Here is a 26066-nt window from a genome sequence, read left to right as displayed (position 1 = left end):
TGATCTAGATCAGCTAATGAACATAAACTACCAACTAGAAACCATGAAAAACCAGTTCCAATCAATAGCTGGTTTTAGCAGGATCTAGCAAGGCAAATAAAACCCAATCTACTTCCAAATACTTTCAAAAACATTTTATTTGAAACATACCAATACACAAAGTGTTGTTCACATGCGTAATAAAATAATTTATGCCTAGTATCAATGTCTCTCTGGCTATGACAGTCATCCAGTGACTAAAATGTGACTGAAAATGATGAGCATCACCAACAATTGACATTCCTCTCCCAGTTCCTCTACTGCGCCAGCCATCCAAAAATAAACAAGTGATGAACGATAGAAGTCTATAGGTCATAGCATGAGTACAAATCACACCAAAAAATACCATTTTAAGTCTGTATTTTGGTTTCCAATTTACATAGGTGAACCTCACGAAATGGTCTGGGTAACTTTTTAACCAAAATCACAAGAAAAAAATATATATTTTAAAGTTTAGTATATATTTTGCATAAACCAAATGAAGCCTGTTTTTTTTTCTTGAGACCATTAACAGTTTAAATGGAAAAGTACACTTAAAAGTGTAATTCATATGCCAGTTTTTGTCATTTTAAACTTCATTTAAAAATATTTGCATGAAATGGAATTGTAAGTGATTTGTTACTTTATGGAATTAATGAGAAAACGAGCGTGTCATAAAAAATAACATCAGAATGCAAAAACTTTTTCCTATTTTTTTTTTTTTAGGTGGAATAAGCCCAGCCAAGATCTTCTCAAGATTCTCCTATAATATTCTCTACTTCCTTTAGCAAAGCAAACAAACAAACAAACAAACAAACAAACAAAAAGGAGATTAAAAGAAAGCAGTGTGTTGAAGCTGGTTAAGAGTTGAATTATTGCACAAATTCTTTAAATCAGATCATCAGATACAGACCCAGGTAATGTGTATTGTACACTGGGCGCATAGACATGTTATCAATGCAAAAAATGAACTGTCATTATATAATACACCTATCGTGTAATCCAGTCCTGTCGACTGTGTTTGAATGTGTTTGTTTCGTCAGAACAAACACATCAATACAGAATCCAAACTATATATTCAAACATAAGTCCTATAAACGGCATCACTGGCTGTCTAATTAGAACTTTCAACAGCAAAAGTTTAACGATCTCATTAAAATCTCTTCCGACACTAAATATGCACCTTTAACCGGTATCGTCAGAATACATACCCATCATCACTAACCAGGATCAGACACTGTATGATGAGTAACAGCTATGGCTTTGAAAGAAGTTGGTGGGATGATGGATAAATTTATGTAACCATTGATGCTTGTTGCATGTTTGTCTGATTAGATGGACCTCATTTTCTGGCTACAGAAGGTGGGTGACTAGTGAGACATTACTTAACATTTAATTTTTTTTAAGCTCAATACCCATGAGATGAAAAACGCAAATAAAATCTGGAAATTTAAAATTTGGCGTACTTAGCGGGATGAGAACCAGACATCGAATACAACAATCTGGGGTCACTGCAACATAATTAGATCAAATAATGACAAGCAGGAAACTGCATTTACAACACGTTTTTGGAAGTTTCGCAGTGGTGACGAACTGCAAGAGAGCCGCTTAGTATAGATCTCTGCGTATTGTTGCAAATCCAATCCAATCCAATCTGGACAAATAGAAGGAGGAAGTGTGTTCAATACATTATATTTAGCACTACACATTTAGTTTGAGGTTCTCTCGCTGCTGGAATAACAAGGAAACTACTGAGCCGACAAATAAAAGCTTATTTAGATATTGACTCCATGACAGAAGGAATACTGAATGTTCTCTATTGCTTTTAGAGACTTTTTTTTCCCCCAGGCTAAAAGTGAAGGGAAATACCAGAGTAATATTCAGATGGCTAGCCCTGACATGTTAAATAAAAGACCAAAAATAAAATAAAATGTAGAGAATCAAATTTAAAAAACCCACACAGACATAAATCCCTTTATAAAAGCATCTCTCTCTATGATAGTTTGGGGTCTTCAGGTACGGAGGACTGGAAGTCGAGGAGGGAGATGGTGGGGTCTTCGGATGGTTCGGAGCCGAAATACGAGTCGTCCTCCAGCTCCAGAAGGATGGGCAGGTCGGTGTCGCAGGTCTCAGTCGTGACCGGGTCGGGAAGAATCACGGGCTGAGCTGTGTACTGGACCAGTTGCTTGCCTGAAAGGACATTTATTTTTGCAATTTCAGTTGATCATGCTAGTGGCACCAAAACCCTTCACACCACAAAATATCTGTCTTTGTGTTTAAAGGAGTCGTGACATGGATTTTTTTATTATTTTAATATGTTCCCTGAGTTTCACTTATTATGTCAATAAGATTTTTTAAACACTAAATAAACTCATGCATACATACATATACACTTCCAACCCTCATGTCAGCCACTGTAATGATTAGCTAATGCCATTGCATAGGAAACAGTATCAACGCCCACTCGCTATTACACACGAGTAAGTGTTTTGAAAACATTATCTGTATAAAACTGTCATTTACAGACAAAGCATTATGATCGTTTACTAATGATTTGTGATGAGGCTGCTGTCAGAACCAATACTGCTTCATCTCGGTCAACAAAAGTTGCTTTGCGAAATCTCCATTACACTGTGTCTCGTTCACAAAACCAATTCACAGTCAAATGCTCCGAACAAACATATAACCCTCCGACACGATACAGGACGCCATTAATATAAACCAACCACTTGATTCCGATGCAGGGATCCTTCTGAAGTCTGTACAGAGACGCAAACGAGCAGTTTAAGCTAGACACGTCAACGCAAATGTTCTTTAACTCTTCCATTTGTCCTGTTATTGACTGACTCCAGTGTGTGATGTCAGAAACTGAACACGCATCTGTGTACTGTATCAGTGTAGACAGCGTCAGTGATTAGAATGGCTTCTTTCTGCTTGATGCGATGCTCACATCCAGTGTAGGCAAATGTCAACCGTTCAGCCAGTGGGCGGGGCCTATGATGCGATGATGACTATTCATCGATGTCTTGCTCTGGAGGCATCAGTCATATGCAAATGTATTTGCCCGTGTGATGTCACGTGTCATCCAATATCAAAACGAGCCATTTTTGGAGCTTGATTAAACAAATTATTTTATTACACTTTACGCTATGATGTTTTAATGGCACAAAGACCTCTTATATGTCAAAAGATCAAGACAAATTTGATATCTCATGTCATGACCCCTTCAAAATGCAATAGATCCAGAATACCTGAATTTTCAGTGTCTGCACTAGATTCGGGTTCTTTCACTGGTTCAGGTGACAGAAGATCCTGGATCTGTAAAGAGACCGCAGATACAAGATTTAAAGACTAGCAATTTGTCAGATTTCTGCAGATTAAATGTTCATAGGGGTCTCTCTCTCTCTCTCTCGCTCTCTCTCTCGCTCGCTCTCTCTCTCGCTCTCTCTCTCGCTCTCTCTCTCGCTCTCTCTCTCGCTCTCTCTCTCGCTCTCTCTCTCGCTCTCTCTCTCGCTCTCTCTCTCGCTCTCGTCCTTTGGACAAGTAAATTTATGTTTTACTTGTCCATGCACAAAAGTCACTTGTCCGGGTAAAGATATATAATTTTATCATTTATTTGTTTTTTTTTTGTGTTTTGCTAATGCAGAATTCAAACAAACCATTGAAAGCATCCAAACACTATCAATATTAATAAAATTCAGTTGAAACAGTAGAAAGGAACGTGCCCCAAGAACAGAGTTCCCCTTCAACAAGAAATAAGGATCTACCGACTCCATAATACAAAGTAATACTTTGCACACTGGTGTGCAGTGTATCACCAGAGGAAGTGGTGACTCTTGTAGGTATACTCGGAATTTGCAAGCTAGCTAGACAAGCTGAAGCTAGCTAGACTTACTGTATACTATATCTAAAATAATTTTGTAGACATAGAGATGCACCAATTGCAATCTTCTAGGCCGATTCCGGTGTTTCATTGAGTTTGACCTGCTGATACCGATTTAAGCCGATTCCAATTTTTTTTTCTAACCACTTTACAACACACACAAATATTTATTTTTGATAATTTCTTTAACCCTTTCACGCGTAAGTTTAAAATATTATAACTGACCCCCCCACCCCCAGAGTGAGTTTTTTCAAGGCGAACGTTCCCTTTAATGTTTCCATGGCGACGCGTCACGCGATACACCGCAGCCACAATAATACTGTATGACAGATGTCGCTTTTATTTCGCTTTTCCTTTATTCAAAATATTCACAAACTTGCTTACCATGTCATCAATCAGCCTATCTGATATTCCGATTCTCAAATACGTGTAAGTGAGTGTGTTTGGTTGTTTAAAAACCTTTATAAATAATCTTGATCTATAACATGAGATGGGCGCCACAATGTTGTCCTGTCAGTCGGATTTACAGCACGTGAATTCATCAGTTTCTCCCGAAATAAATGCAAGAAAGTGGCCGGTGAACTGAGAAGAATAGAGTAAACTTTATAGTTACTTCCACTATGTTTGTCTGATATGAATAACACACGTCGGCAAATTATATTTGAATAGATTGTTATTGCTGCTTCCACAGACATCAGTGTGTATTTTACAAACTCCAAATGTATTGTTTTACTCGTGCTTATGTGTATTTAAATATCTGAAACCTAAAATAAACATTATGAGGTTGAAAACACTGCTTAGTCGTGATATGACAGCGCTGAACGCGTCCGACTCTGGCTCAGCGCCAGCCAACGCGCGAAAGCACAGTTTGAATCTGGCAGTTATGCGACGTCTCAAATCGGTAAAATTAAATCTGTAAAATTATAGACGTAATGAGTGGCACATAACGTGAAGTAACATGGCATTTTATTTTGTTTGAAATTTAACTTGTCCAGTGGGACAACTAATTTTCTCTTCCACTTGTCCTACAAAAAAATCCACTTGTCCCGGACAAGCGGACAAGCCTTAATGTCGAGCCCTGTATATATATATATATATATATATATATATATATATATATATATATATATATATATATATATATATTACACGTCTGTACTTCTAGCTATCAGATATACATCTGTTGTTTGAAACCACAGCAAATATTTTCTGTTAAACAGATCAGACGGGTTTGTTCAAAGTCTTTACATTCTGTTCATTCTGTGAGCTCCTTGCAAAAAAAAAAAAGAAAAAAAGAAAGAAATCAAACGTACACAAGCCAGGCTGTCCAGATCCACATCAGCAGAAGATGATGATGATGTGAAAATCTGTGAAACACAACAAACTGATAAGAACATCAAGAATACAGTGCTGACATACAGTAACATATAACTAATAAAATGAATTGCTATTTACACACAAATCTAACTGACCCCACACTATATTCAAAACAATATTTACGTCAAAGAGAGGCGAGGTGTCGAAGTTGATGGACTGAGCATTGAGGATCTGCTGAAGGTTCTCTAATCCATAGTCAATGGTCTCTAGATGTTCACTCAGTTCTGTCCTGAAAGAAAGAGGAAACGAAGAAAATGTCTCAAATGCTGCACACAAAGCAGACAATTCCACTCGCCAAAGCCCAAACAAATCTCATTTAATGATTACTTTTAAAAAGGCAGCAGATAAAAATCAGCAAATTCATTTCAGCAATAACAGGAAGCATTTGAACACACTCCAATGAGAACAGGAGACAGGCCGGTCCCCAGAAAGATCAAAACTGTGGTGATGGTGATGATGATGTTGTCATAGAAAAAGCTGCTGACCTCATCACATTAGTTTCCAATCAGAGGTAGGAAGGGAACAGGGGTCAAAGGGTGATTGGGTAGTTTCAATGGGAGCACAAAACATGCGTCTTCGCTCAAATGCCATGACACACTTTCATGCCGTTACGCTTCTCAAATTAAGCTCAGGAGACCCCGAACACCCTATTCACGCTCTCTACGACCTCTAACACACCTGAGCCCACCAACCGACCAATCAGCATTCAGCGTTTCTCAGGTATAATGGGGCAGAAATGAGCTAATGTTTATGGCAACCAGAGCTCTGATAGTACAAGCTAAGTGCGGTTAGCATCTATCGGATCAAGCACAGCGTCAGACGTTCTGGGGACGGCTCGGCCGTCTGTAATGCTGACCCGGGAGGAGGCCTGAGGTGGAGAGCTGAGGTGGAGAAGCTGGAGAAAAGGCGAGAGATCTCAGACATCTGAGGATAACTGAAAAGACAGAAGCACAACATGGTACTGGAGACAGCAAGGGGCGCTACACACATCAACGGGCCTCTGCCACAGTCAAAAACAGGGGCCGCTTTAGCTGGAGCCAATGCAGGCGGAGATGAATTACACATCTTCTGAATTGGGTTTTTATGAGTCCAGGTGTTTCGAAGCCACCAGACACTGCCGAATGCTTATACAGGTTGGCTGAGGTTGTAAAACTGCATTATTAAAAATATTTCCTCAATGAATGTTCTTGGACAAAGCTCAAACTCTTTTGAAAAAAATTTGATCTTTTAATAAGCTCTAGTCTTAGATCTTCAAGCCAATCTGTGTGAAGGTGAACCAATATAGTTGCCAAAACCAGTAATTTTCAAATAATGACTTAAATTAGACTGATTACATTAGATTTGTACAGCAACTTAAAGCAAATCAAACTCAGTTCATGTGGAGCCGTATGGAACTTTTAGGTTTAGTCTTCAAGGGAACCCAATAGCATAAAGGCTTTTCGTTCATGCTAGATAGTGCGGTCATGTTATTGGGTTTCATTCATCTGCAAAAAAAATCAAAAATCAATAAAGTATACATTCGCCTCCACTTTAATTACTTATAAAATAAATGAGGGCCCTCAAATTATGTGTCATAAGATGAATTGTCATTTGGAAATGTGCTGGCTCACATGAATATCTGGAAAAGTATTAGTATTAGCCACTATGCCAGTCTGCCAGACTAAAGCGAGCAGCCAAATGCCACAAATAAGTCCGGCTGAACAGTTAGTTAAGAGCAAACCTTCTGCAGGACTCTTTAAAAAAGCAGCCGCTCATTAGTTTAACTTTTCTGATTTTGCCCATTAAAAAAATTAAATACATTTTTGATGTGGAAAGAGTTTATCTAGAAGTGAAAATCCTGTCATTAAATACTCACCCATGTCATTAAAAACTGCCTATTTTGTAACGCAAGGCAGAACGTATGGGACGCTCTCTTCCATACAGTGAAAGTGGATGGTGACCAAAGTTTAAGGACATAAAAACACCATAAAGTGTCAATGTAGGCCATTCAGTTAATTCAATATATTCTTTTGGAGCAATACGCTCATTTTGTGCGAGCACATAAAACCTTGCCTTCGGTTTCAAATCTCATTTGCGATTTTATTTAAATTATCAAGTTTATGATAAATGTGAGAATTTTTGTTTGCATACAGTCGGAAAAAAAAGAAGTCATTGTGCAGAAGAACAAAGAAAAGAAGAAACTGCCAACAAACTTTTGACTCTCACATGTATTATGAAAGTGCCGTAAAAAGAGGCCACCATCCACTTCGACTTTATTGAAGACAGCATCGTCTTTGTGCTCCACAGAAGCAGCATGAAGGTGAGCGAATGATGACAGAACTTTCACTTTTGAGTGATCAATCCCAGCTGAAGCCATTATAGGATCACACTAAGAAAGCAGGCTAGGGGAATAAACTGGTACTCAGCAAGGGAAGTCTATCAACTCAAACTGAGCCGAGAAGCAGTGGTTTGTCTCTTGTGAGCTGATGTAAACATGTTGAGAAAGCTCACTTGTCGAAGCAGGCCACGCTCAAACACTTCTGCTCGTTGGGAGGCGGGGTCGGGGCGCTGATGGGCTCGTTCTCCTGAAGGATGGAATTGATGAAGGTTGTGGGGGAAAGGGGCGTGTCCACAGGTACACCCAATCCCGCCCCCACTTCCACTTCAACAGGACACACCTCCTCCACCTCAGGACTGTGGGCGGGGCTAGACGGCTCCTCCTTGATATGGACCAATGGGCTTGTTCTGTGATGAAAAAGAGAGGAGACTTGTTATAATAATAGCAATGAGACTTTCAAAGCATTTGTGCATTTTCATAAATTCTCTTTCTATTCAATTAATCTATGCAACCAAACTCTGATGAGGTTAGGCAATCATAACAGATAACATACATATTTAAGAGTTCGATATAGAGGCAAAAAGGGTCATTTGAAATTGTAGTTTGCATAAAGAAAAGGTGTATTTCAGGACCATTAAGATTCTTATGGATTGTAACATTATTTTTGAACATTTTTTAGTACTTCTAAAAAAAAAAAAAAAGTTATACAATAGTTTTTGAAAACAAAATAAAATGTTTAAAATAAATTTCTTGACCAGTTTTGCGAGATTGACTCATTGAGAGAATCTCAAACTTGCCTATCTTCAATCCACTCCTCCGTGGCCACAGGGTTGGACTGCGCCAGTTCAGTGATGTCAGAGATGATTGGCCCTGTCTTCACAGGCGATTCTGAGGTGTAAACACCCGTTCCTGTGAAAGCTGTGCTGGAGGGCTGCAGACAAGAAAACACACATTACACTTAACAAATCTGGTCATCATTGGTAAACTCAGCTCCCGGTTTGAGACCAAAGCACGCAGTACTCACAGAGATGGCAGGAGACGACTCGAGCGAGTACTGCCGAGAGTATTTGGGCATAGAGTGTGTGGAGCTGCCATCGTTCAACATCAGGGGCCTGTGACCAAACAGAACGAAGGAAAGAAAGAGAGAGAAAAATACCCCCAAAAAAATAAAGAGGCAAGAGACAAGGGGTGAATATCTTATAAATTAAAACATTTCACATACTGCAATACTACAGGTAAAGAGGACCTATTATGCCCTTTTTGAAAGTCTTGATTTTGGTCTCTATCAGAATAGGTTTTCATGCTTGAATGTTTAAAAAACACATTATTTTTCCCATATTCTCCATTATTGCAGCTCCTCTCTTCCCAGTCTGTCAGTAACGCTCTGTTTAATTCCTGTCTCTATGAAGCCCCTCCTTCTGTAAAGCACAATGTGCTCTGATTGGTCAGCTGGACCAGCGCGTTGTGATTGGTCCACCACTTCGAGCGTACTTTGGAAATGTTACGCCCCTTATCATAACCTTAAGTTTCAAGTTAAGAACTAACTCAACCAGGCCTCGTCCGCTTTCCAGCACATGCCTTGGATGGGAATTATTTAAATGAGGAATTTTGTGACGTGTTCGTTCCCAGAAGTAAACTCAAGACGCCAACGGAGGCGTTTCAGGGAGTTCAGAAACATTGTCACACTGATATACATAATAATTACCTTTGAAGTGACTTTTTGCTTTGGAACATTGCAGACCTTTTTCAAGCTCAAACAGCAACATTACACACTAAAAGAGGTTGAAAATGTAAAAAAAGCATAATAGGTCCTCTTTAAATAGGAAGACAGTGACAGATATAAATGTGGATCAGTCTGAGTGTTTTAAATTGAGGTGGACTTGCATCTTTCGTTTCACTCCCAGGACTCTGTTTGACCGCGCAAGTGTGATCAGGAACTGAATGAGCTGTAGACACAAAGAAAGAAATACAGCTTGACATGTATTTAACTGACATTAAAGGGTAACGCTCGCCAAAATGCAACCTAGGGTCTTTTTGTTAATCTACCCGAGGCAAACTTTCGTTTAAAAGCATAATTAGAATGGAAACGCCACTTTTAAGTTTGACCGTATTTTCGTTTTAGGTTAAAATACCTTGTGAATGGGAGTGCATGGGGCACTTTTATGATGGCATCAAAATCGCTATTTTTAAAACACTAAGAAGGCTCGACACAACATGAAACTGTGCTGGAAGTATCACCAGGGGCTCTACACATGAACTCCAGCATTGAGAACATTGTTTGTGTACACAGAGTTTACTAAAAAGAAAGATTTTGAACAACTCACTGCAACTGTGTCCGCCGGCATTTTGACAGTCAAAAAAAGTTGATTTCCGAATGTGAATGAACTGACTCTGAATTTTAGTATTGCTTCTTATATGAGGATCCTTTTTCAAATACAAGGTCAATATTGATTTTCACTAACGACAAAACAACAAATTATCCTTGAATTTATATTGAACTAAGCTTTAGGAGCTTTCTATCTTTACTCTCCTCCCGGTTACGGAGATCGACTATTTTTGACTGACAAAATGCCGGCGGACACAGTTACAGTGAGTTGTTCAAAATCTTTCTTTTTAGTAAACTGTGTACACAAACAATGTTCTCAATGCTGGAGTTCATGTGTAGAGCCCCTGGTGACACTGAGAGCACAGTTTCATGTTGTGTCGAGCCTTCTTAGTGTTTTAAAAAATAGTGATTTTTGATGCTATCATAGTCGTGCCCCAAGCACTCCCATTCACAAGGCATTTAACCTAAAACGAAAATACGGTCAAACTTAAAAGTGGCGTTTCCATTCTAATTATGCTTTTAAACAAAAGTTTGCCTCGAGTAAATTAACAAAAATACCCTAGGTTGCATTTTGGCAAGAGTTACCCTTTAAATATTTCCATATTGAAAATAAAAGACTATAAGACACAAATAGACTACCAAACAATTTGAAAAGTGTTTGCAAAATGACCATTTCACATCTAAATTTATCATATTATGGAGGTAAAATGGGACGCTTATGTCATTTCATGTTTAATGTTTAAGGGTTGCCTGTAAGGCTGGAATGAACTGCAAAAGCAGAAGGTTCAAATACTTTGAGGAACAAAAGTATGCGCCTCTCTGAAAGCAGGAAAAAGTTCATCTGAGTTTACCTTATTGACGACTTTCTGCTGTTGAGAGTGTTTCTGTCTCAGAGTGGCAACTTCCCTCCAGAGCGCCTCGTTCTCACTGCAGGACAGAGACAGACCAGATTTAATCAAGTTTTACAGTTAACGTGAAATTTTCATTCATGTTCTGATGTTTCATTCACGACGAACGAGATCACTAATCTTTGTAAATGTCACTGACTGGTGTTTTTTTTAAGGTGATTGAGTAAAGCCTGCTTCTCTTAAACTCGGCTCCCCTGGCCCTGACACTGATAAAATGCCATTTTAAGTGCGCTCACGAGCCCAATATGGCCACAGACACACGGCCTGAACACAGACCAGCAGAGGAACAAACGCACAGGCTAATACTGTACATCACACTGGTGTAAATAGAAAAATAACACAACAAAGCCAGAGAACTCCTATGAATAAAGGGGACATTTGAAATCATGAACAAACTTTTTTTTTAAAGACACAAAAGCTAAAAATAAAAACCTATGGTCTATGTACAGGCCTTCCATCAGCACAGCTGCGTTCATCTGCTTAGGAAGTGCAAAATATGTGACCCTGGATCACAAAACCAGTCATAAGTCGCACGGGTATATTTGTGGCAATAGCCAACAATACATTGTATGGGTCAAAATTATCCATTTTTCTTTTCTGCCAAAAATCATTAGGATATTAAGTAAAGATTATGTTCCATGAAAATATTTAGTAAATTTCTTTTTGTGAGTGAATGCAGCACAATCGTGAACATAAATGAACAACTTTAAAGGAGATTTTCTCAATGTTTTGATTTTTTTGCCCCCTCAGATTCCAGATTTACAAATAGCTGTATCTCGGCCAAATTATTGTCCTATCATAACAAACCATACATCAATGGAACGCTTATTTATTCAGCTTTCAGATGATGTATACATCTCAATTTCAAAAAATGGACCTATGTGGGTCACCCAGGGTCACATATAGGAAACTTTAACTGTATATATGTTTGTTTGATGGTTTATAATTTAGCATAATATCAGATAACACAGCTATAATCATAGCAAAAAAAAAAAAAAAGTGAAAAATTTAAAATGTAAATCAATAACTAAACTATATTTAAACTACAAAAAAAAAATAATAATAATAATAATAGAAATATACACATGATAAAAGCTAAATAGAAATATTTATACATATGATTTTACACCACATGATATAATGAAACTATAAAATGCATTATAAACTAATTGAACAATGCTTAGATTTCACGAAGTAAACTATCCATTTAAGAAATATAAAAAGTAGATATATTATGTAAATGCTACAAACAGTGTTTGAGTGTAAGTTGTAAATCATTTTTTTAATTAGAAAATACTATTTCAGTCTTTCTACTTCAAAATTTCACATTTAATTCAATGTGTTGCTTGCAGTTTTTCAAATTATTTGTGAAAGCATTTGGGAGCAATTTCTGAGTGAAAATGGTTTCAAAGTAAATCCAATTTTTTCAGTGTAAAATATCAGGAAAATGAGGCACAGATGATGTGACTCATCTCTGGGACATCAGAGGGCCAGGACTCCCTGCGGACGGGTCTCTTATATGGAGATTACGAGAGGACTCAGCTGCGTCTGTAAAACAGCTCTTTAAGAGTCCCTCCTCCGATCATGTGGCCTGCCCCCCCGCTCACCCCTCAGCAGATGGGACGGGGGTTTACAGGGGCAGGTGTGGATTCCTGTAAGCAGGAGGATTTAGACCTCTCTCCATTTACTCAGAAAGAGACACAAACTGGAGGCAATTTCCTTCAAAACATCCTGCATGCCAAAACAGACTTTCAGAAAAGAATACAACAATATAAACATATATTTTTAAAGTTAAACGTGAGTAATTGTACATCTTAAAATTCTGAAATAATTGAATTTTGCAATAAACGCATTATGAATGCTATATTTCATTGTTTGATGATATTTCACACTGAACTTCAATAATAACTTGATTTATGAATAGAGCTGCACGATTAATCACTAAAAGATCGCAATCTTGATTCAAACATCCACGTGATCTTATTCCTAAATGACAGTGTCTATTAAAACATTGACAAAATCACAGCAGAACATTATCATATATAGATATGAAACAGCTTCACAAACCAGTCTCATTATTTCTGTTTTACAAATATTCAGATTGTCACACAAGTACTGTGCTAAAAGTTTAGTTTGGATATAAACACTGATGTCTACGGTATCAAAATAGAGTAAAACACCTTTTGAAACTTGACGCTTCAAATCAAGATTGTATCAGTTACATCATTACACCAGTAGGTGGCAACAAGTCATTGAATCATTTGTTCAACTTATTTGGTTTAAAAATGCTGATTCATCAAGTCTTTATAAGTGAGTCACTGAATCACTCATTCATTTTTTTTAAAAAAAAAGTAATTCCTTCAAACTGATTAAATATTTAAAATAGACTGCACCAATTCACATTTTTCCAGAGCCTCTAATAAATGTCATATTATTTTGTTTATTCAGAATCTCTTTCTGGCAACAAGTCATTGAATCATTTGTTCAACTTAGTTGTTTAAAAATGCTGATTCATCAAGTAATGAAACAAGTGAAGTCTTTATAAGTGAGTCACTGAATCACTCAATCAATTTCTTTTTAAAAAGTAATTCCTTCAAATTGATTAAATATTTTAAAATAGACTGCACAACATTTTTCCAGAACCTCTAATAAATTGTTATTTTGTTTATTCAGAATTGTGATCTCTCTTTTAATCAAACTAATAAAAAAAAAATATTAAAAAAATCATGATTCTCAATCATGCAGCTCTATTTATGAATAAACTGGCCTTTAGATTACACAAATACAATACAAAAAATATTATTTTAAATAAATATAATAAAGTAATTTAAATATTTTTAACATTAAATTCCTTTAATTTTACATGTTAACACAGCAATCAATTAGCCGTACAGTCAATTAACATTTTTTTTTTTTTAAACATACTCAATAAGGTCCTGGAACTTGAGATAGACTGATGTTAATTTATTTAATTTTTTTAAGATGAATTGTCGGATTTCAGAAATTTGTAACCAATTCAGAGGACTCATTATTGCAGGGGTGCCGCTTTCATGCTGACATCATCAGTAATATTTAGCCTGCATGTACCAGCTGACCGCACAAACACATGACTGAAACCCTAGAGACCCGTCCAGCTGTGAGAGTGAAAGGGACAAAATGCCTTTGGAAAAGCTCAGAGCAGCTGCCGAGCCACGTCACACTGGCCGTTTTCGAGCCATGACTAACAGGGTTGAAAAAGGTGAACCATTAATGAGTGGCCACAAACCCGGCGGAGATTAACCCTCATTCACGTCCTAAGCGGTACACTTTGAACAGCTATTGATGTCAACCAAGCGTAACACTGGATGAGCACTAACCGCTTGGCTGTCAACAAGCCAACTGCTACATCAGTCAAACATGCACTTCATTAAAGGGATAGTTCAGTAGATATACCTGTATGAGTTTCTTTCTTCTGCTGAACACAAAAGATGATATTTTGAAGACTATGGGTAAGCAAACAGATGATGGACCCCATTGACTTCCATAGTATGGAAAAAAAAAATACTATGGAAGCCAATGGCTACTATCAACTGTCTGGTTTATGACATTTCTGACATCATCTTTTGTGTTCAGCAGAAGAAAAATGACGACAATGTTCATTTTTGGGTGAACTATCCCTTTGAAGTCAGTTTAGATACTAAACTAAACCAGAAGAGAAAGAGGAAGTGGAAATCATACGTTTTGCCAAACCTACTCTACCTGTTAAAAGTTTGGAATAATTTGGATTTTTTTGTTTTTGAAAGAAAGTCTCTTTGGCTCATCAAGGCTTCATTTATTTGATGAAAAATACAATAAAAACAGGAATTGTTTTCTATTTGAATATTGTAAACTGTAATTTATTTCTGTGATCATCATTAATCCAGTCTTCAGTGTCACATGATCCTTCAGGAATAATTCTAATATGCTGATTCAAGAATTAATTTTTTCAGGATTCATTGATGAATAGAAAGTTAAAAAAGAACAGCATTTATTTGTAAGAGAATCTTTTGTAACATTATGAATGTCTTTACTGTCACTTTTGATCAATTGAATGTGTCCTTGCTGAATACATTAATAATTTTTAAAGGGATGGTATAATGCCCTTTTCACAAGATGCAAAAAATCTCTGATGTCCCCAGAGTGTGTGTGTGAAGTTTTAGCTCAAAATACCCCACAGATATTTTTATATAGCATGTTAAAATTGTCACTTTTTGAGGGTGAGCAAAAACACAACTTTTTGTGTGTCCCTTTAAATGCAAATGAGCTGGTGCTCCCGGCACAGGGGGCGGAGCTACTACAGCTTGTGTCCTTTTACCTCACACAGACATGCACTGAAAATTTCAAAACTTTGAACTTTTATGTTCAAACCGAAGTCAGACAAAATGGAGAGACTCAAGAAGTGACAACATGTAGAAGCAACAGGACATTTCTGAATGGTTAGTTGATGAATTTATGTAGCGTATGTGTAGTTATCTTCTAGTCATTGATTAGCATATTCTGTCTTGATAATCTATAAATCGCGTTCCCGGAGGCGGGGTTTATGTAAATTTTAGGGTTGGTGATGTCACTAACCCGGGAGGACTGTTGTGTAGTCCCTACCAGCCGTTTGTTGTAGTTCTTAAAAACGATTTCTTTAAAAGAACATATCTCCCTTTGCTTTGAACTTTGAGCGTTGTAACTTCGCAGATGTTTATGCTCAAACAGTAACATTACACACATAAAAAAAAACAAAGTAATTTTTCCAAACTTTTGACCGGTAGCGTTACGTGCTGCGTGACTTACTGTTTGAGGGTGCTGATTTTGGAGTCCATCGACTCCTGCTTGCCCTTCATGAGCTGGACATCTGTGATCATTTTAGACACGTCGTCAGAGTTGTACTTGATGTCCTCGTGTTTAATATTCGACACCTGCAGATGGACACAATGAAAACGTCAAAGATGGAGATATGCATAGCTTGTGATTGGAGGGGTGAGAGGAGTCTGTCATGACCCGTTTCTGAACCCTCACGTAGTGGAAAGCATGTGCTAACGGTTTGATTTCCGCCCCTGAGCTGGACATTTGGACAGAGCGGGAGAGGAAAGACTATAAATCGGGAGGGCTGGAAAGTGGCGGCGATTGAGCATCAGAGTGACGCCAGATTAAGTGCCCCAGAACCTCAGGCCTCTAATCCACACGTCTCCAGCTGGCTTCCTCTCAGACCTGCTGATTATCACAATCTGTCACCAAGCCAACAGGAAACAGGGACACCGAGGAAACCCGGAGCACATGGAAACCATCGCGAGCAAAAACACTTTCGCTTAATTTGGTTACCCATCACCAGACTCGGCAAATCGAGAACTGGAAAAACCCAAACCGCAGATTTCCAGACAGAACTGAAGTGTTTTTTTAAATGGTTTGGTAATTCCTGCTTTCCATTTTCTCAAAAATTTGCTAAAAAAATATCTGATTTCATGAAATGTGCTTGTTTCATTTAACACATCTAAACTTGATGTAATAACTTGTTCTATATATATTCCTTCAGTAATAGTATATATACAGTATCTACAGTAAATAGGACATATTGTTAGTACAGTGCCTATTTAAACTATAGCTTATTATTTACATATTTTTCACTATTTTAAATGGCAAGGATCCAGAAAAAAACAATGCGAGTGCAAAGGCAGCTACATAGTTTAATACACGATGTGATGATACAAAGTTATTATGTTATATTATGGGATATTATATAGCCAACTATATGAAGATGTGTGTTTTATTTCTGACTGTTACAAACGGGTTGTCAACGAATACAATTAACATTTCTGACCAGTGTTTATAAATAAGAATAAGAAGAATAGGATCAAATTTAGTTCATATGAAAAAAAAATCCATAAAATATGTTTAAAGATGTTTAACGTTAAATTTGATGTGTAAAAAAACAACATTTTAAATATTTTGAAAATAATTCTGGACCCTAGTTTGAAAAACCTTTATTAAAAACCAGAAAAGGGCAAAAATATCAGTCAAATCAAGCAAGTGTACATGAAAGAAAAAAAGAAAAAGAAAACAGCAGAAGAAAGCCTTCTCTGCCAGCAGCACATCTACATTACAAACTACACGTGACGTTGGAAAAGCCTCTGCTCAGTAAGAAAAGTTCATTTGTAATCCAACTTTATTAAGGTTTTCCCTGTGGGAGAATATAATTCTGGTAAATATTCATTTATAAGTGAAACACGAGCAGCAGGGAATCCCCCAAGAACCCAGACCAATTAATACCGCATTACTGGTCTGACAACAGAACTGTGTCCTAAATGAACTTCAGTCTGAGTGTAAGCTGCTTAGGATTTAAAAAAAAAAACTCAGAAATAACAACTAATTATAAAAACCTGGAGACCATTCGAAACTCAAGGTCACCAAGACCTCACAAACATGCTGCTCAAATATTCTCATGTCGAAGAGGTTCAGATGTTTCAGCAAGAGCAGATTTCCCCAAATAAAGAAGAGAAGTTTCTACTTACCGTTGTTACCTTCCTCTTGATATTCTCCAGCAGATTCTCCTGTCCGCGGATGAAATACGGATGCTGGAATTCAGTGTCGTCTTTCTCTGGTTTTACCAGCCCTCCCTGTTCGATGTGGACAACTTTCCGAAAACCATCTACAAGAAAGACATTCAAGTGTGTTATAAGCACAAATTCTGTCATGTTGAAAGGGACCTATTAGGCATTTCTGAACGTGTGTGTGTCTGCAGTGTGTGTACACAACAACCCTATTGTGGTAAAAACCCATCCACTCCGTTTGTTATTTTCCACATAAATCTGAAATAGTGTCTCAAAATGAGCCGTTCAGAAATATGCTCCAATGTGACATATGCTTAGGCCCCGCCCACAGAATCTGCCCTATTAGCTTAGCTCCTCCCCTCAGTGAGCTGTCCACAGTCCGCCATGTTTATCTCCTTGCCAGAGCATTTAACAGCAGCATTCAAGTAAGAAATGTATTCTTATTAAAGCTACTAAAGTTATTCAATCAAGAGAAGTGAGTGATTTTTTTTTTTATCGTTTGGTTCATATTAACAGCACAAACTTGTGTGTATTTATTTGACAGTTTAAGTGCAATAAGACTTAAAGGAGAACTTTGTTTAATACTCACGCAACACGCTGTCTGACAGGCAGCTTTCTGTGCGTGCGCTTCAGATGTGTGCGCTCAGAAAACCATTTATCAGAAGTTTAAACTGATATGGCTTTAAAATGCAAATAATATACTTTCATGATGACAAAGAACTGCAATGTCACACGACTGAGATGATAACCAATGTTTTGTTAGTTTTTGGCAGAGTATCCGGACAGAGGCACGAGATGTACAGGCTCCACCCTTTTCTGGAAAGTGGGGAGGGGAGAAGCAGCTCATTTGCATTTAAAGCTACATGCACGAAAACAGTATGTTTTCACTTCAATCAAAAAATGGGGACTTACAACATCTTATAACGATCTGTGGGTTATTGTGAGCTGAAACTTCGCAGACACATTCTGGGGACACCTGAGACTTATATTATGTCTTGTAAAAAGGGGCATAATAGGTCCTATTTAAATGTTTTCTGCTTACAAATTAATGAGACATCTAGAAAACATAAAACAGTTCAAATGTGAAAAGTGCTCTATGAATAAAATGTATTATTATTACCAATAATACAATGATTCTAAACAGCTAAAAATGACAGTACAAATTAATTGACTTGACAGAATATATTGACTTTGAACATATAACAAATCAAAACCTCTCATGTTGACTTCACGCAAAGGTTTAGAGCAGGGTTTCTCAAAATCGGTCCTGGAGGGCCACTGTCCTGCACAGTTTAGCTCCAACCCTGATCAAACACACCTAGCTGTACGTTTCTAGTGATCCTGAAGACATTGATTATCTTGCTCAGGTGTGTTTGATCAGGGTTGGAGCTAAACTGTGCAGGACAGTGGCCCTCCAGGACCGAGTTTGAGAAACCCTGGTTTAGAGTGTTAATATCAACAAAAACATTTATTCTAAACATTCAGGATGTAAAACTAATTATTATGTATGAAACATCATACATATTGTCTAAGGTGCAGAGCATAATGACATCATCTGGGTCGGTCGATTAGGTCTATTATGTTGTCAAAATGTACAAAAGATTAAACAGACCGATTCTGTTGTCGGGCTGCTCGTATACTCACACATATTGAGCTGGCGAACAAAACTGGCCATGTTGTTGTGCTTAAAGTATTTCGGCAAAACCTCTTTGGAAAACCTTCCTTGGTCGAACACATGAAAGCTGGTGCCGTTCTGAAAACACATCAGAAATGATTAAACCAGTGGCTCCCGGTTTCACAGACAAGGTTTAAAGGGATAGTTCACCCAAAAATGTAAATTCTGACTTTTACGCATCCTCATGTTGTTCCAAACCCGTAAGACTTTCGTTCATCTTCGGGACACAAATGAAGATCGTTTTGATGAAATCAGAGATTTCTGTCCCTCCATTGACAGCTACGCAACTACCACTTTGATGCTTCAAAAAGTTCATAAAGAGATCTTAAAGAGTCCCTATTATGGATTTTTGAAAATGACCTTTCATGTAGTGTGTAACAGCTCTAAGTAAATGAAAACATCCTGCAAACTTTTACATCTGAAAGTTCACCACCGTATATAAAGTTATTGTCTTTCAAAAGTAGGAGTCGACTCGGAGTCAAAAAAATTAATCATTTTTCAAATTAGTCATAAGCCGTTTCGTTCATGAAACATTAGCATATTGCGCACGCAGACACCAGGGAAAACTTGAACGCCCTCAAACCTGCCGCTGATTCCTGTGGACACTGGACCAAGGACGAGCATGTGAAGAATTAGCGGATAAAATTCATCTTTACCATGATATCACAGCAGTATATAATCCTAAACTTTTGCTGTTCCCTTTATTTCACTGACGACTGCTTCTCAAATCTCAGAGTTCAATGAAGGATTCGCAAACCACTTGTTCTTGAAAGATGGTGTTCAAAATACTTAGTTTTGAGCTTATATTGTGTAGGTCTCCTGCTAACTGGCTAACTCACGTTATCACTATATTACTGAAATACTTCTGCTAATCAGTTGTGGGCCACTATTACCTATAACTGTGTCTATTAACGCAGATTGTCTGTCATTCTCACTACTTTGAGGAAAGATTAAGCATGGAGCAAGATTTGTTTTACCAACGTTTATGTTACATCAGTCATTCACGCTAGAGCTCGGCTAATGTATCCACTGTTATTGATACAGTTTCCACGTGTTCACCGCAATAAATTAGAAAACTACTCAGTAAATAAATAATTAGGCCTATTAGTGAAATAATCGGTTTGTTGATGGACATGCATTTGTTAATGCTGATGGTGAGGAATTACAGTTACAACATCTCATAATGTACCTCAAACTGAGAAGTGCATCACTGAGAAACACTGAGTCCTGCTCGAGTCGTCCTTGCGATGGAGGATCGGGTTGAATGAATTCTTCCAATGTTTCATCATCGGACTCGCACTCAGATTGATTTGGTAAAACCGACGTCATTGTTCGTTACTGTCTTTAGTTTACGTGTAGGAAGCCTCAGGACAGCTGACGTTGTTATGGCAATGGACATTTTTGTTTAAGACACGCGCACTGTACGCAGTAAACCAATCACAACAGACTGAGCTATCTGGCCAATCAGAGCAGAGTAGTAAATGTGGTGATGTGCAAATGTATATTATGAGAAATTGACCTTTGATGCATGTAAACCTGTTGTAGGAGACTCCAAAACAACATAAGGAAACTTTAAAATAACATAATTGGGGCACTTTAAAACTAATCCATATGAATTGAGCTGTTTAGTCTGAATTTTCTGTAGAGACTCGATCACTTTATATGATCAACAGGTTTAATTTAGGCTTCAATTCACTTATAAACATTCATCAACTCACACATCAGTTGTGGTAAACAAAAGCTTGTTCGCTTGACATGGGAGAACCAATGAGGTTCATTCTCGTGTTACGCAGCACGTTTGAGCTTCAGCAAGAACCAATGAGGTTCATTCTCGTGTTACGCAGCACGTTTGAGCTTCTGTAAGAACCAATGAGGTTCATTCTCGTGTTACACAGCACGTTTGAGCTTCAGCAAGAACCAATGAGGTTCATTCTCGTGTTACGCAGCACGTTTGAGCTTCTGTAAGAGCCAATGAGGTTCATTCTCGTGTTACGCAGCACGTTTGAGATTCAGCAAGAACCAATGAGGTTCATTCTCGTGTTACGCAGCAAGTTTGAGCTTCTGTAAGAACCAATGAGGTTCATTCTCGTGTTACGCAGCACGTTTGAGCTTCTGTAAGAACCAATGAGGTTCATTCTCGTGTTACGCAGCACGTTTGAGATTCAGCAAGAACCAATGAGGTTCATTCTCGTGTTACGCAGCACGTTTGAGATTCAGCAAGAACCAATGAGGTTCATTCTCGTGTTACACAGCACGTTTGAGCTTCTGTAAGAACCAATGAGGTTCAGTCTCGTGTTACACAGCACGTTTGAGCTTCTGTAAGAACCAATGAGGTTCATTCTCGTGTTACGCAGCACGTTTGAGATTCAGCAAGAACCAATGAGGTTCATTCTCGTGTTACACAGCACGTTTGAGCTTCTGTAAGAACCAATGAGGTTCATTCTCGTGTTACGCAGCACGTTTGAGATTCAGCAAGAACCAATGAGGTTCATTCTCGTGTTACGCAGCACGTTTGAGCTTCTGTAAGAACCAATGAGGTTCAGTCTCGTGTTACACAGCACGTTTGAGCTTCTGTAAGAACCAATGAGGTTCAGTCTCGTGTTACGCAGCACGTTTGAGATTCAGCAAGAACCAATGAGGTTCATTCTCGTGTTACGCAGCAAGTTTGAGCTTCTGTAAGAACCAATGAGGTTCATTCTCGAGTTACGCAGCAAGTTTGAGCTTCTGTAAGAACCAATGAGGTTCATTCTCGTGTTACGCAGCAAGTTTGAGCTTCTGTAAGAACCAATGAGGTTCATTCTCGTGTTACGCAGCACGTTTGAGCTTCTGCAAGAACCAATGAGGTTCAGTCTCGTGTTACGCAGCACGTTTGAGCTTCTGTAAGAGCCAATGAGGTTCATTCTCGAGTTACGCAGCAAGTTTGAGATTCAGCAAGAACCAATGAGGTTCAGTCTCGTGTTACACAGCACGTTTGAGCTTCTGTAAGAGCCAATGAGGTTCATTCTCGAGTTACGCAGCACGTTTGAGATTCAGCAAGAACCAATGAGGTTCATTCTCGTGTTACGCAGCACGTTTGAGCTTCTGTAAGAGCCAATGAGGTTCATTCTCGTGTTACGCAGCACGTTTGAGCTTCTGTAAGAGCCAATGAGGTTCATTCTCGTGTTACGCAGCACGTTTGAGATTCAGCAAGAACCAATGAGGTTCATTCTAGTGTTACGCATCACGTTTGAGCTTCAGCAAGAACCAATGAGGTTCATTCTCGTGTTACGCAGCAAGTTTGAGCTTCTGTAAGAGCCAATGAGGTTCATTCTCGTGTTACGCAGCACGTTTGAGCTTCAGCAAGAACCAATGAGGTTCATTCTCGTGTTACGCAGCACGTTTGAGCTTCTGTAAGAGCCAATGAGGTTCATTCTCGTGTTACGCAGCACGTTTGAGCTTCTGTAAGAGCCAATGAGGTTCATTCTCGTGTTACGCAGCACGTTTGAGCTTCAGCAAGAACCAATGAGGTTCATTCTCGTGTTACGCAGCACGTTTGAGCTTCTGTAAGAGCCAATGAGGTTCATTCTCGTGTTACGCAGCACGTTTGAGCTTCAGCAAGAACCAATGAGGTTCATTCTCGTGTTACGCAGCAAGTTTGAGCTTCTGTAAGAGCCAATGAGGTTCATTCTCGTGTTACGCAGCACGTTTGAGCTTCAGCAAGAACCAATGAGGTTCATTCTCGTGTTACGCAGCACGTTTGAGCTTCTGTAAGAGCCAATGAGGTTCATTCTCGTGTTACGCAGCACGTTTGAGCTTCCGTAAGAGCCAATGAGGTTCATTCTCGTGTTACGCAGCACGTTTGAGCTTCTGTAAGAGCCAATGAGGTTCATTCTCGTGTTACGCAGCAAGTTTGAGCTTCTGTAAGAGCCAATGAGGTTCATTCTCGTGTTACGCAGCACGTTTGAGCTTCTGTAAGAGCCAATGAGGTTCATTCTCGTGTTACGCAGCACGTTTGAGCTTCAGCAAGAACCAATGAGGTTCAGTCTCGTGTTACGCAGCACGTTTGAGCTTCTGTAAGAGCCAATGAGGTTCATTCTCGTGTTACGCAGCACGTTTGAGCTTCTGTAAGAGCCAATGAGGTTCATTCTCGTGTTACGCAGCACGTTTGAGCTTCTGCAAGAACCAATGAGGTTCATTCTCGTGTTACGCAGCACGTTTGAGCTTCAGCAAGAACCAATGAGGTTCATTCTCGTGTTACGCAGCACGTTTGAGCTTCTGCAAGAACCAATGAGGTTCATTCTCGTGTTACGCAGCACGTTTGAGCTTCAGCAAGAACCAATGAGGTTCATTCTCGTGTTACGCAGCACGTTTGAGCTTCAGCAAGAACCAATGAGGTTCATTCTCGTGTTACGCAGCACGTTTGAGCTTCTGCAAGAACCAATGAGGTTCAGTCTCGTGTTACGCAGCACGTTTGAGCTTCTGTAAGAGCCAATGAGGTTCATTCTCGTGTTACGCAGCACGTTTGAGCTTCAGCAAGAACCAATGAGGTTCATTCTCGTGTTACGCAGCACGTTTGAGCTTCAGCAAGAACCAATGAGGTTCATTCTCGTGTTACGCAGCACGTTTGAGCTTCTGCAAGAACCAATGAGGTTCATTCTCGTGTTACGCAGCACGTTTGAGCTTCTGCAAGAACCAATGAGGTTCAGTCTCGTGTTACGCAGCACATTTGAGCTTCATCAAGAACCAATGAGGTTCAGTCTCGTGTTACGCAGCACGTTTGAGCCTCAGCAAGAACCAATGAGGTTCATTCTCGTGTTACGCAGCACGTTTGAGCTTCTGTAAGAGCCAATGAGGTTCATTCTCGTGTTACGCAGCACGTTTGAGCTTCTGCAAGAACCAATGAGGTTCAGTCTCGTGTTACGCAGCACGTTTGAGCTTCTGTAAGAGCCAATGAGGTTCATTCTCGTGTTACGCAGCACGTTTGAGCTTCAGCAAGAACCAATGAGGTTCATTCTCGTGTTACGCAGCACGTTTGAGCTTCTGCAAGAACCAATGAGGTTCATTCTCGTGTTACGCAGCACGTTTGAGCTTCTGCAAGAACCAATGAGGTTCAGTCTCGTGTTACGCAGCACATTTGAGCTTCATCAAGAACCAATGAGGTTCAGTCTCGTGTTACGCAGCACGTTTGAGCCTCAGCAAGAACCAATGAGGTTCATTCTCGTGTTACGCAGCACGTTTGAGCTTCTGCGAGAAAATTTGGACTAAACCGCTCAAATCATATGGATTAGTTTTAAGATCCCTTTATGAACTTTTTGAAACGTCAAAGTGGTAGTTGCGCGGCTGTCAATGGAGGAATAGAATCTCTCAGATTTCATCAAAAAGATCTTCATTTATGTTCCGAAGATGAACAAAAGTCTTATGGGTTAAGAATGATATGAGGGTGAGTAATTAATGGCAGAATTTTCATTTTTGGGTGAACTATCCCTTTAAGCTTACTCCCAGACTAAAACACATGTTTTAACTGAAAAGCAACTTGCACTTACATATCTTTAAAATATGTCAGTGCCATTGTTTTGTCTCAAGATTCACACCAGTAATATTATTTACGTTTATAAAAGCTACTAAACAAACTGAGGCCTAATCCTGGCTTACTGTAAGCCATGTCTGTGAAACGGGACCTAAGAGTTTAGTAAACAAACAAATCAATGACAGAGCTACAAAATGTCAAAAGATTCGGAGATTAAAACGGTGACCTAAAGATCTGTAGTCTGTCCTGACAGTCAGCCTAAAAAAAACAAAAGCACCAGGCAAATCCACTTATAATACTCCAGATTTAGACAAGGTACAAATACAATTAAATCAATGCTTTATACCTTTTAAGAGTCTAAACTGGCTCATGACGATTGAATCTAAACTAAAAGACGGATCTGTAAACTGTCTCAAGCCCATTTAGCCCAAATATTATCAGGGCCACTTGTAAACAGAAGTCAAAACAACAGTAAATTCAGGATCCAGCGCCTCCATATCAGAGGTTATTTAAAGACGTATTGGTTTAGGCCTAAATTTGTTCATTTCATAAGAATCTAACTATAATCCAGAGCTGTAAACGTTCCCTAAACCACCTAAAACCCAAAACCAGAACTCACAGGACTCCAGCAGATTAACGGGTCTGTGTCCGGATCCTCCACCAGCGTCCACAGTTTGGTCAGAAACGCAGGTACGTTGTTGCCCGAGACTATCACCCCTCCAGGGCCCACACTGTGATACTCCATCAGAGACAGTTTAGTGATGATTTCGGACGACGATTAAATCTCTGTACTGAGTCACTGATGAAGAAGAGCAGAGTTACAAACTAAAAGTGTTACTGAACGAACACAGACTGCGCTCTTTAAACACACGAATTTGATTATCTTTCCCCCTCAGAGTGTCCGGATCCCGTTTAAAGAGCGATATTTAACATAATTTAATCTGAATAGGTGTTTTTGATGGTTCAGAAGGAGTGGAAATTTCCATTAAATACACATCGCGACGAAACTGCGTAGAAAACAAGGGGCGCTGATAAGCGTCGCGCTGTAATGACGCAATTGCGACGCCTGTTTAAAATATCGCACTAATTTAGAAAATAAATAAATACTGAACGCATAAAGAAAAACAAATATACTTCTCTTTCTATTTGTTTTAATGCGCTAAAAATAATTAATTTGGCAAATTAAAGGTTTTAAATGTGCACGTGTTCAATGGTGAACTTTAACCTTTTGCCTCAGACACGGTTTTAATTAAACGCAATCAAATCGAAAGGATTCTATTTTTAAAAAACGACCAGTTGGAAGGAAATACAAAACTAATGATATTTTAAAACGTTTTATATAAAACGAATGAGAAATAAAACAAACGCGTCATGGTTTGACCTTTGACGTCACTGATTCAAACCCACATGGTCGCAGTTTCAGCATGCGTCCAACTCACAGCGGCACCATGACTAAATTAAAGAATAAAAAAAGAAATATAGAGGAGAATGAAGACGACCAG

The 26066-nt window shown here is 38.7% G+C and overlaps 2 protein-coding genes across 3 annotated transcripts in view; one reads left to right on the top strand and one right to left on the bottom strand.

Moving 5' to 3' along the window:
* Positions 1-120: 120 nt before the first annotated feature.
* Positions 121-25614, bottom strand: hsf1 (heat shock transcription factor 1). Of its 2 annotated transcripts, XM_081375667.1 has the most exons (14): positions 25184-25614; positions 19028-19136; positions 17345-17481; positions 15630-15754; positions 10773-10848; positions 9480-9541; positions 8620-8707; positions 8393-8526; positions 7769-8002; positions 6135-6212; positions 5402-5507; positions 5215-5268; positions 3270-3336; positions 121-2208 (listed from the first exon to the last, which is right to left on the bottom strand). In XM_081375667.1, the coding sequence occupies exons 1-14, from the start codon at positions 25307-25309 to the stop codon at positions 2012-2014; spliced, it is 1593 nt and encodes a 530-aa protein (XP_081231793.1). In that variant the 5' UTR covers positions 25310-25614; the 3' UTR covers positions 121-2011. The 2 variants fall into 2 exon arrangements, with proteins under 2 accessions (XP_081231793.1, XP_081231794.1); XM_081375668.1 differs by lacking the exon at positions 6135-6212.
* bop1 (BOP1 ribosomal biogenesis factor) overlaps positions 25579-26066 on the top strand; it is a 76111-nt gene continuing 75623 nt past the window's right edge. The window contains exon 1 of the mRNA XM_081375666.1: positions 25579-26066. Within this exon, the coding sequence (XP_081231792.1) occupies positions 25989-26066 (78 nt within the window). The 5' untranslated portion in view covers positions 25579-25988.

The sequence above is a fragment of the Scardinius erythrophthalmus genome (assembly GCF_964197995.2).
Source record: "Scardinius erythrophthalmus genome assembly, chromosome: 10".
Taxonomy (NCBI): domain Eukaryota; kingdom Metazoa; phylum Chordata; class Actinopteri; order Cypriniformes; family Leuciscidae; genus Scardinius; species Scardinius erythrophthalmus.
This window is presented reverse-complemented; position numbering and strand designations above follow the sequence as displayed.

Bases quoted from the DNA above. Each gene is read 5' to 3' on its own strand.
- hsf1 (XM_081375667.1), bottom strand. From the start codon at position 25,309: ATGGAGTATCACAGTGTGGGCCCTGGAGGGGTGATAGTCTCGGGCAAC. The intron at 17,482-19,027 runs GTGAGTATACGA...TCTTTCTTGTAG, and splicing joins TGTTCGCCAGCTCAATATGT to ATGGTTTTCGGAAAGTTGTC. The intron at 9,542-10,772 runs GTAAACTCAGAT...TTGTGTCTACAG, and splicing joins AGCAGAAAGTCGTCAATAAG to CTCATTCAGTTCCTGATCAC.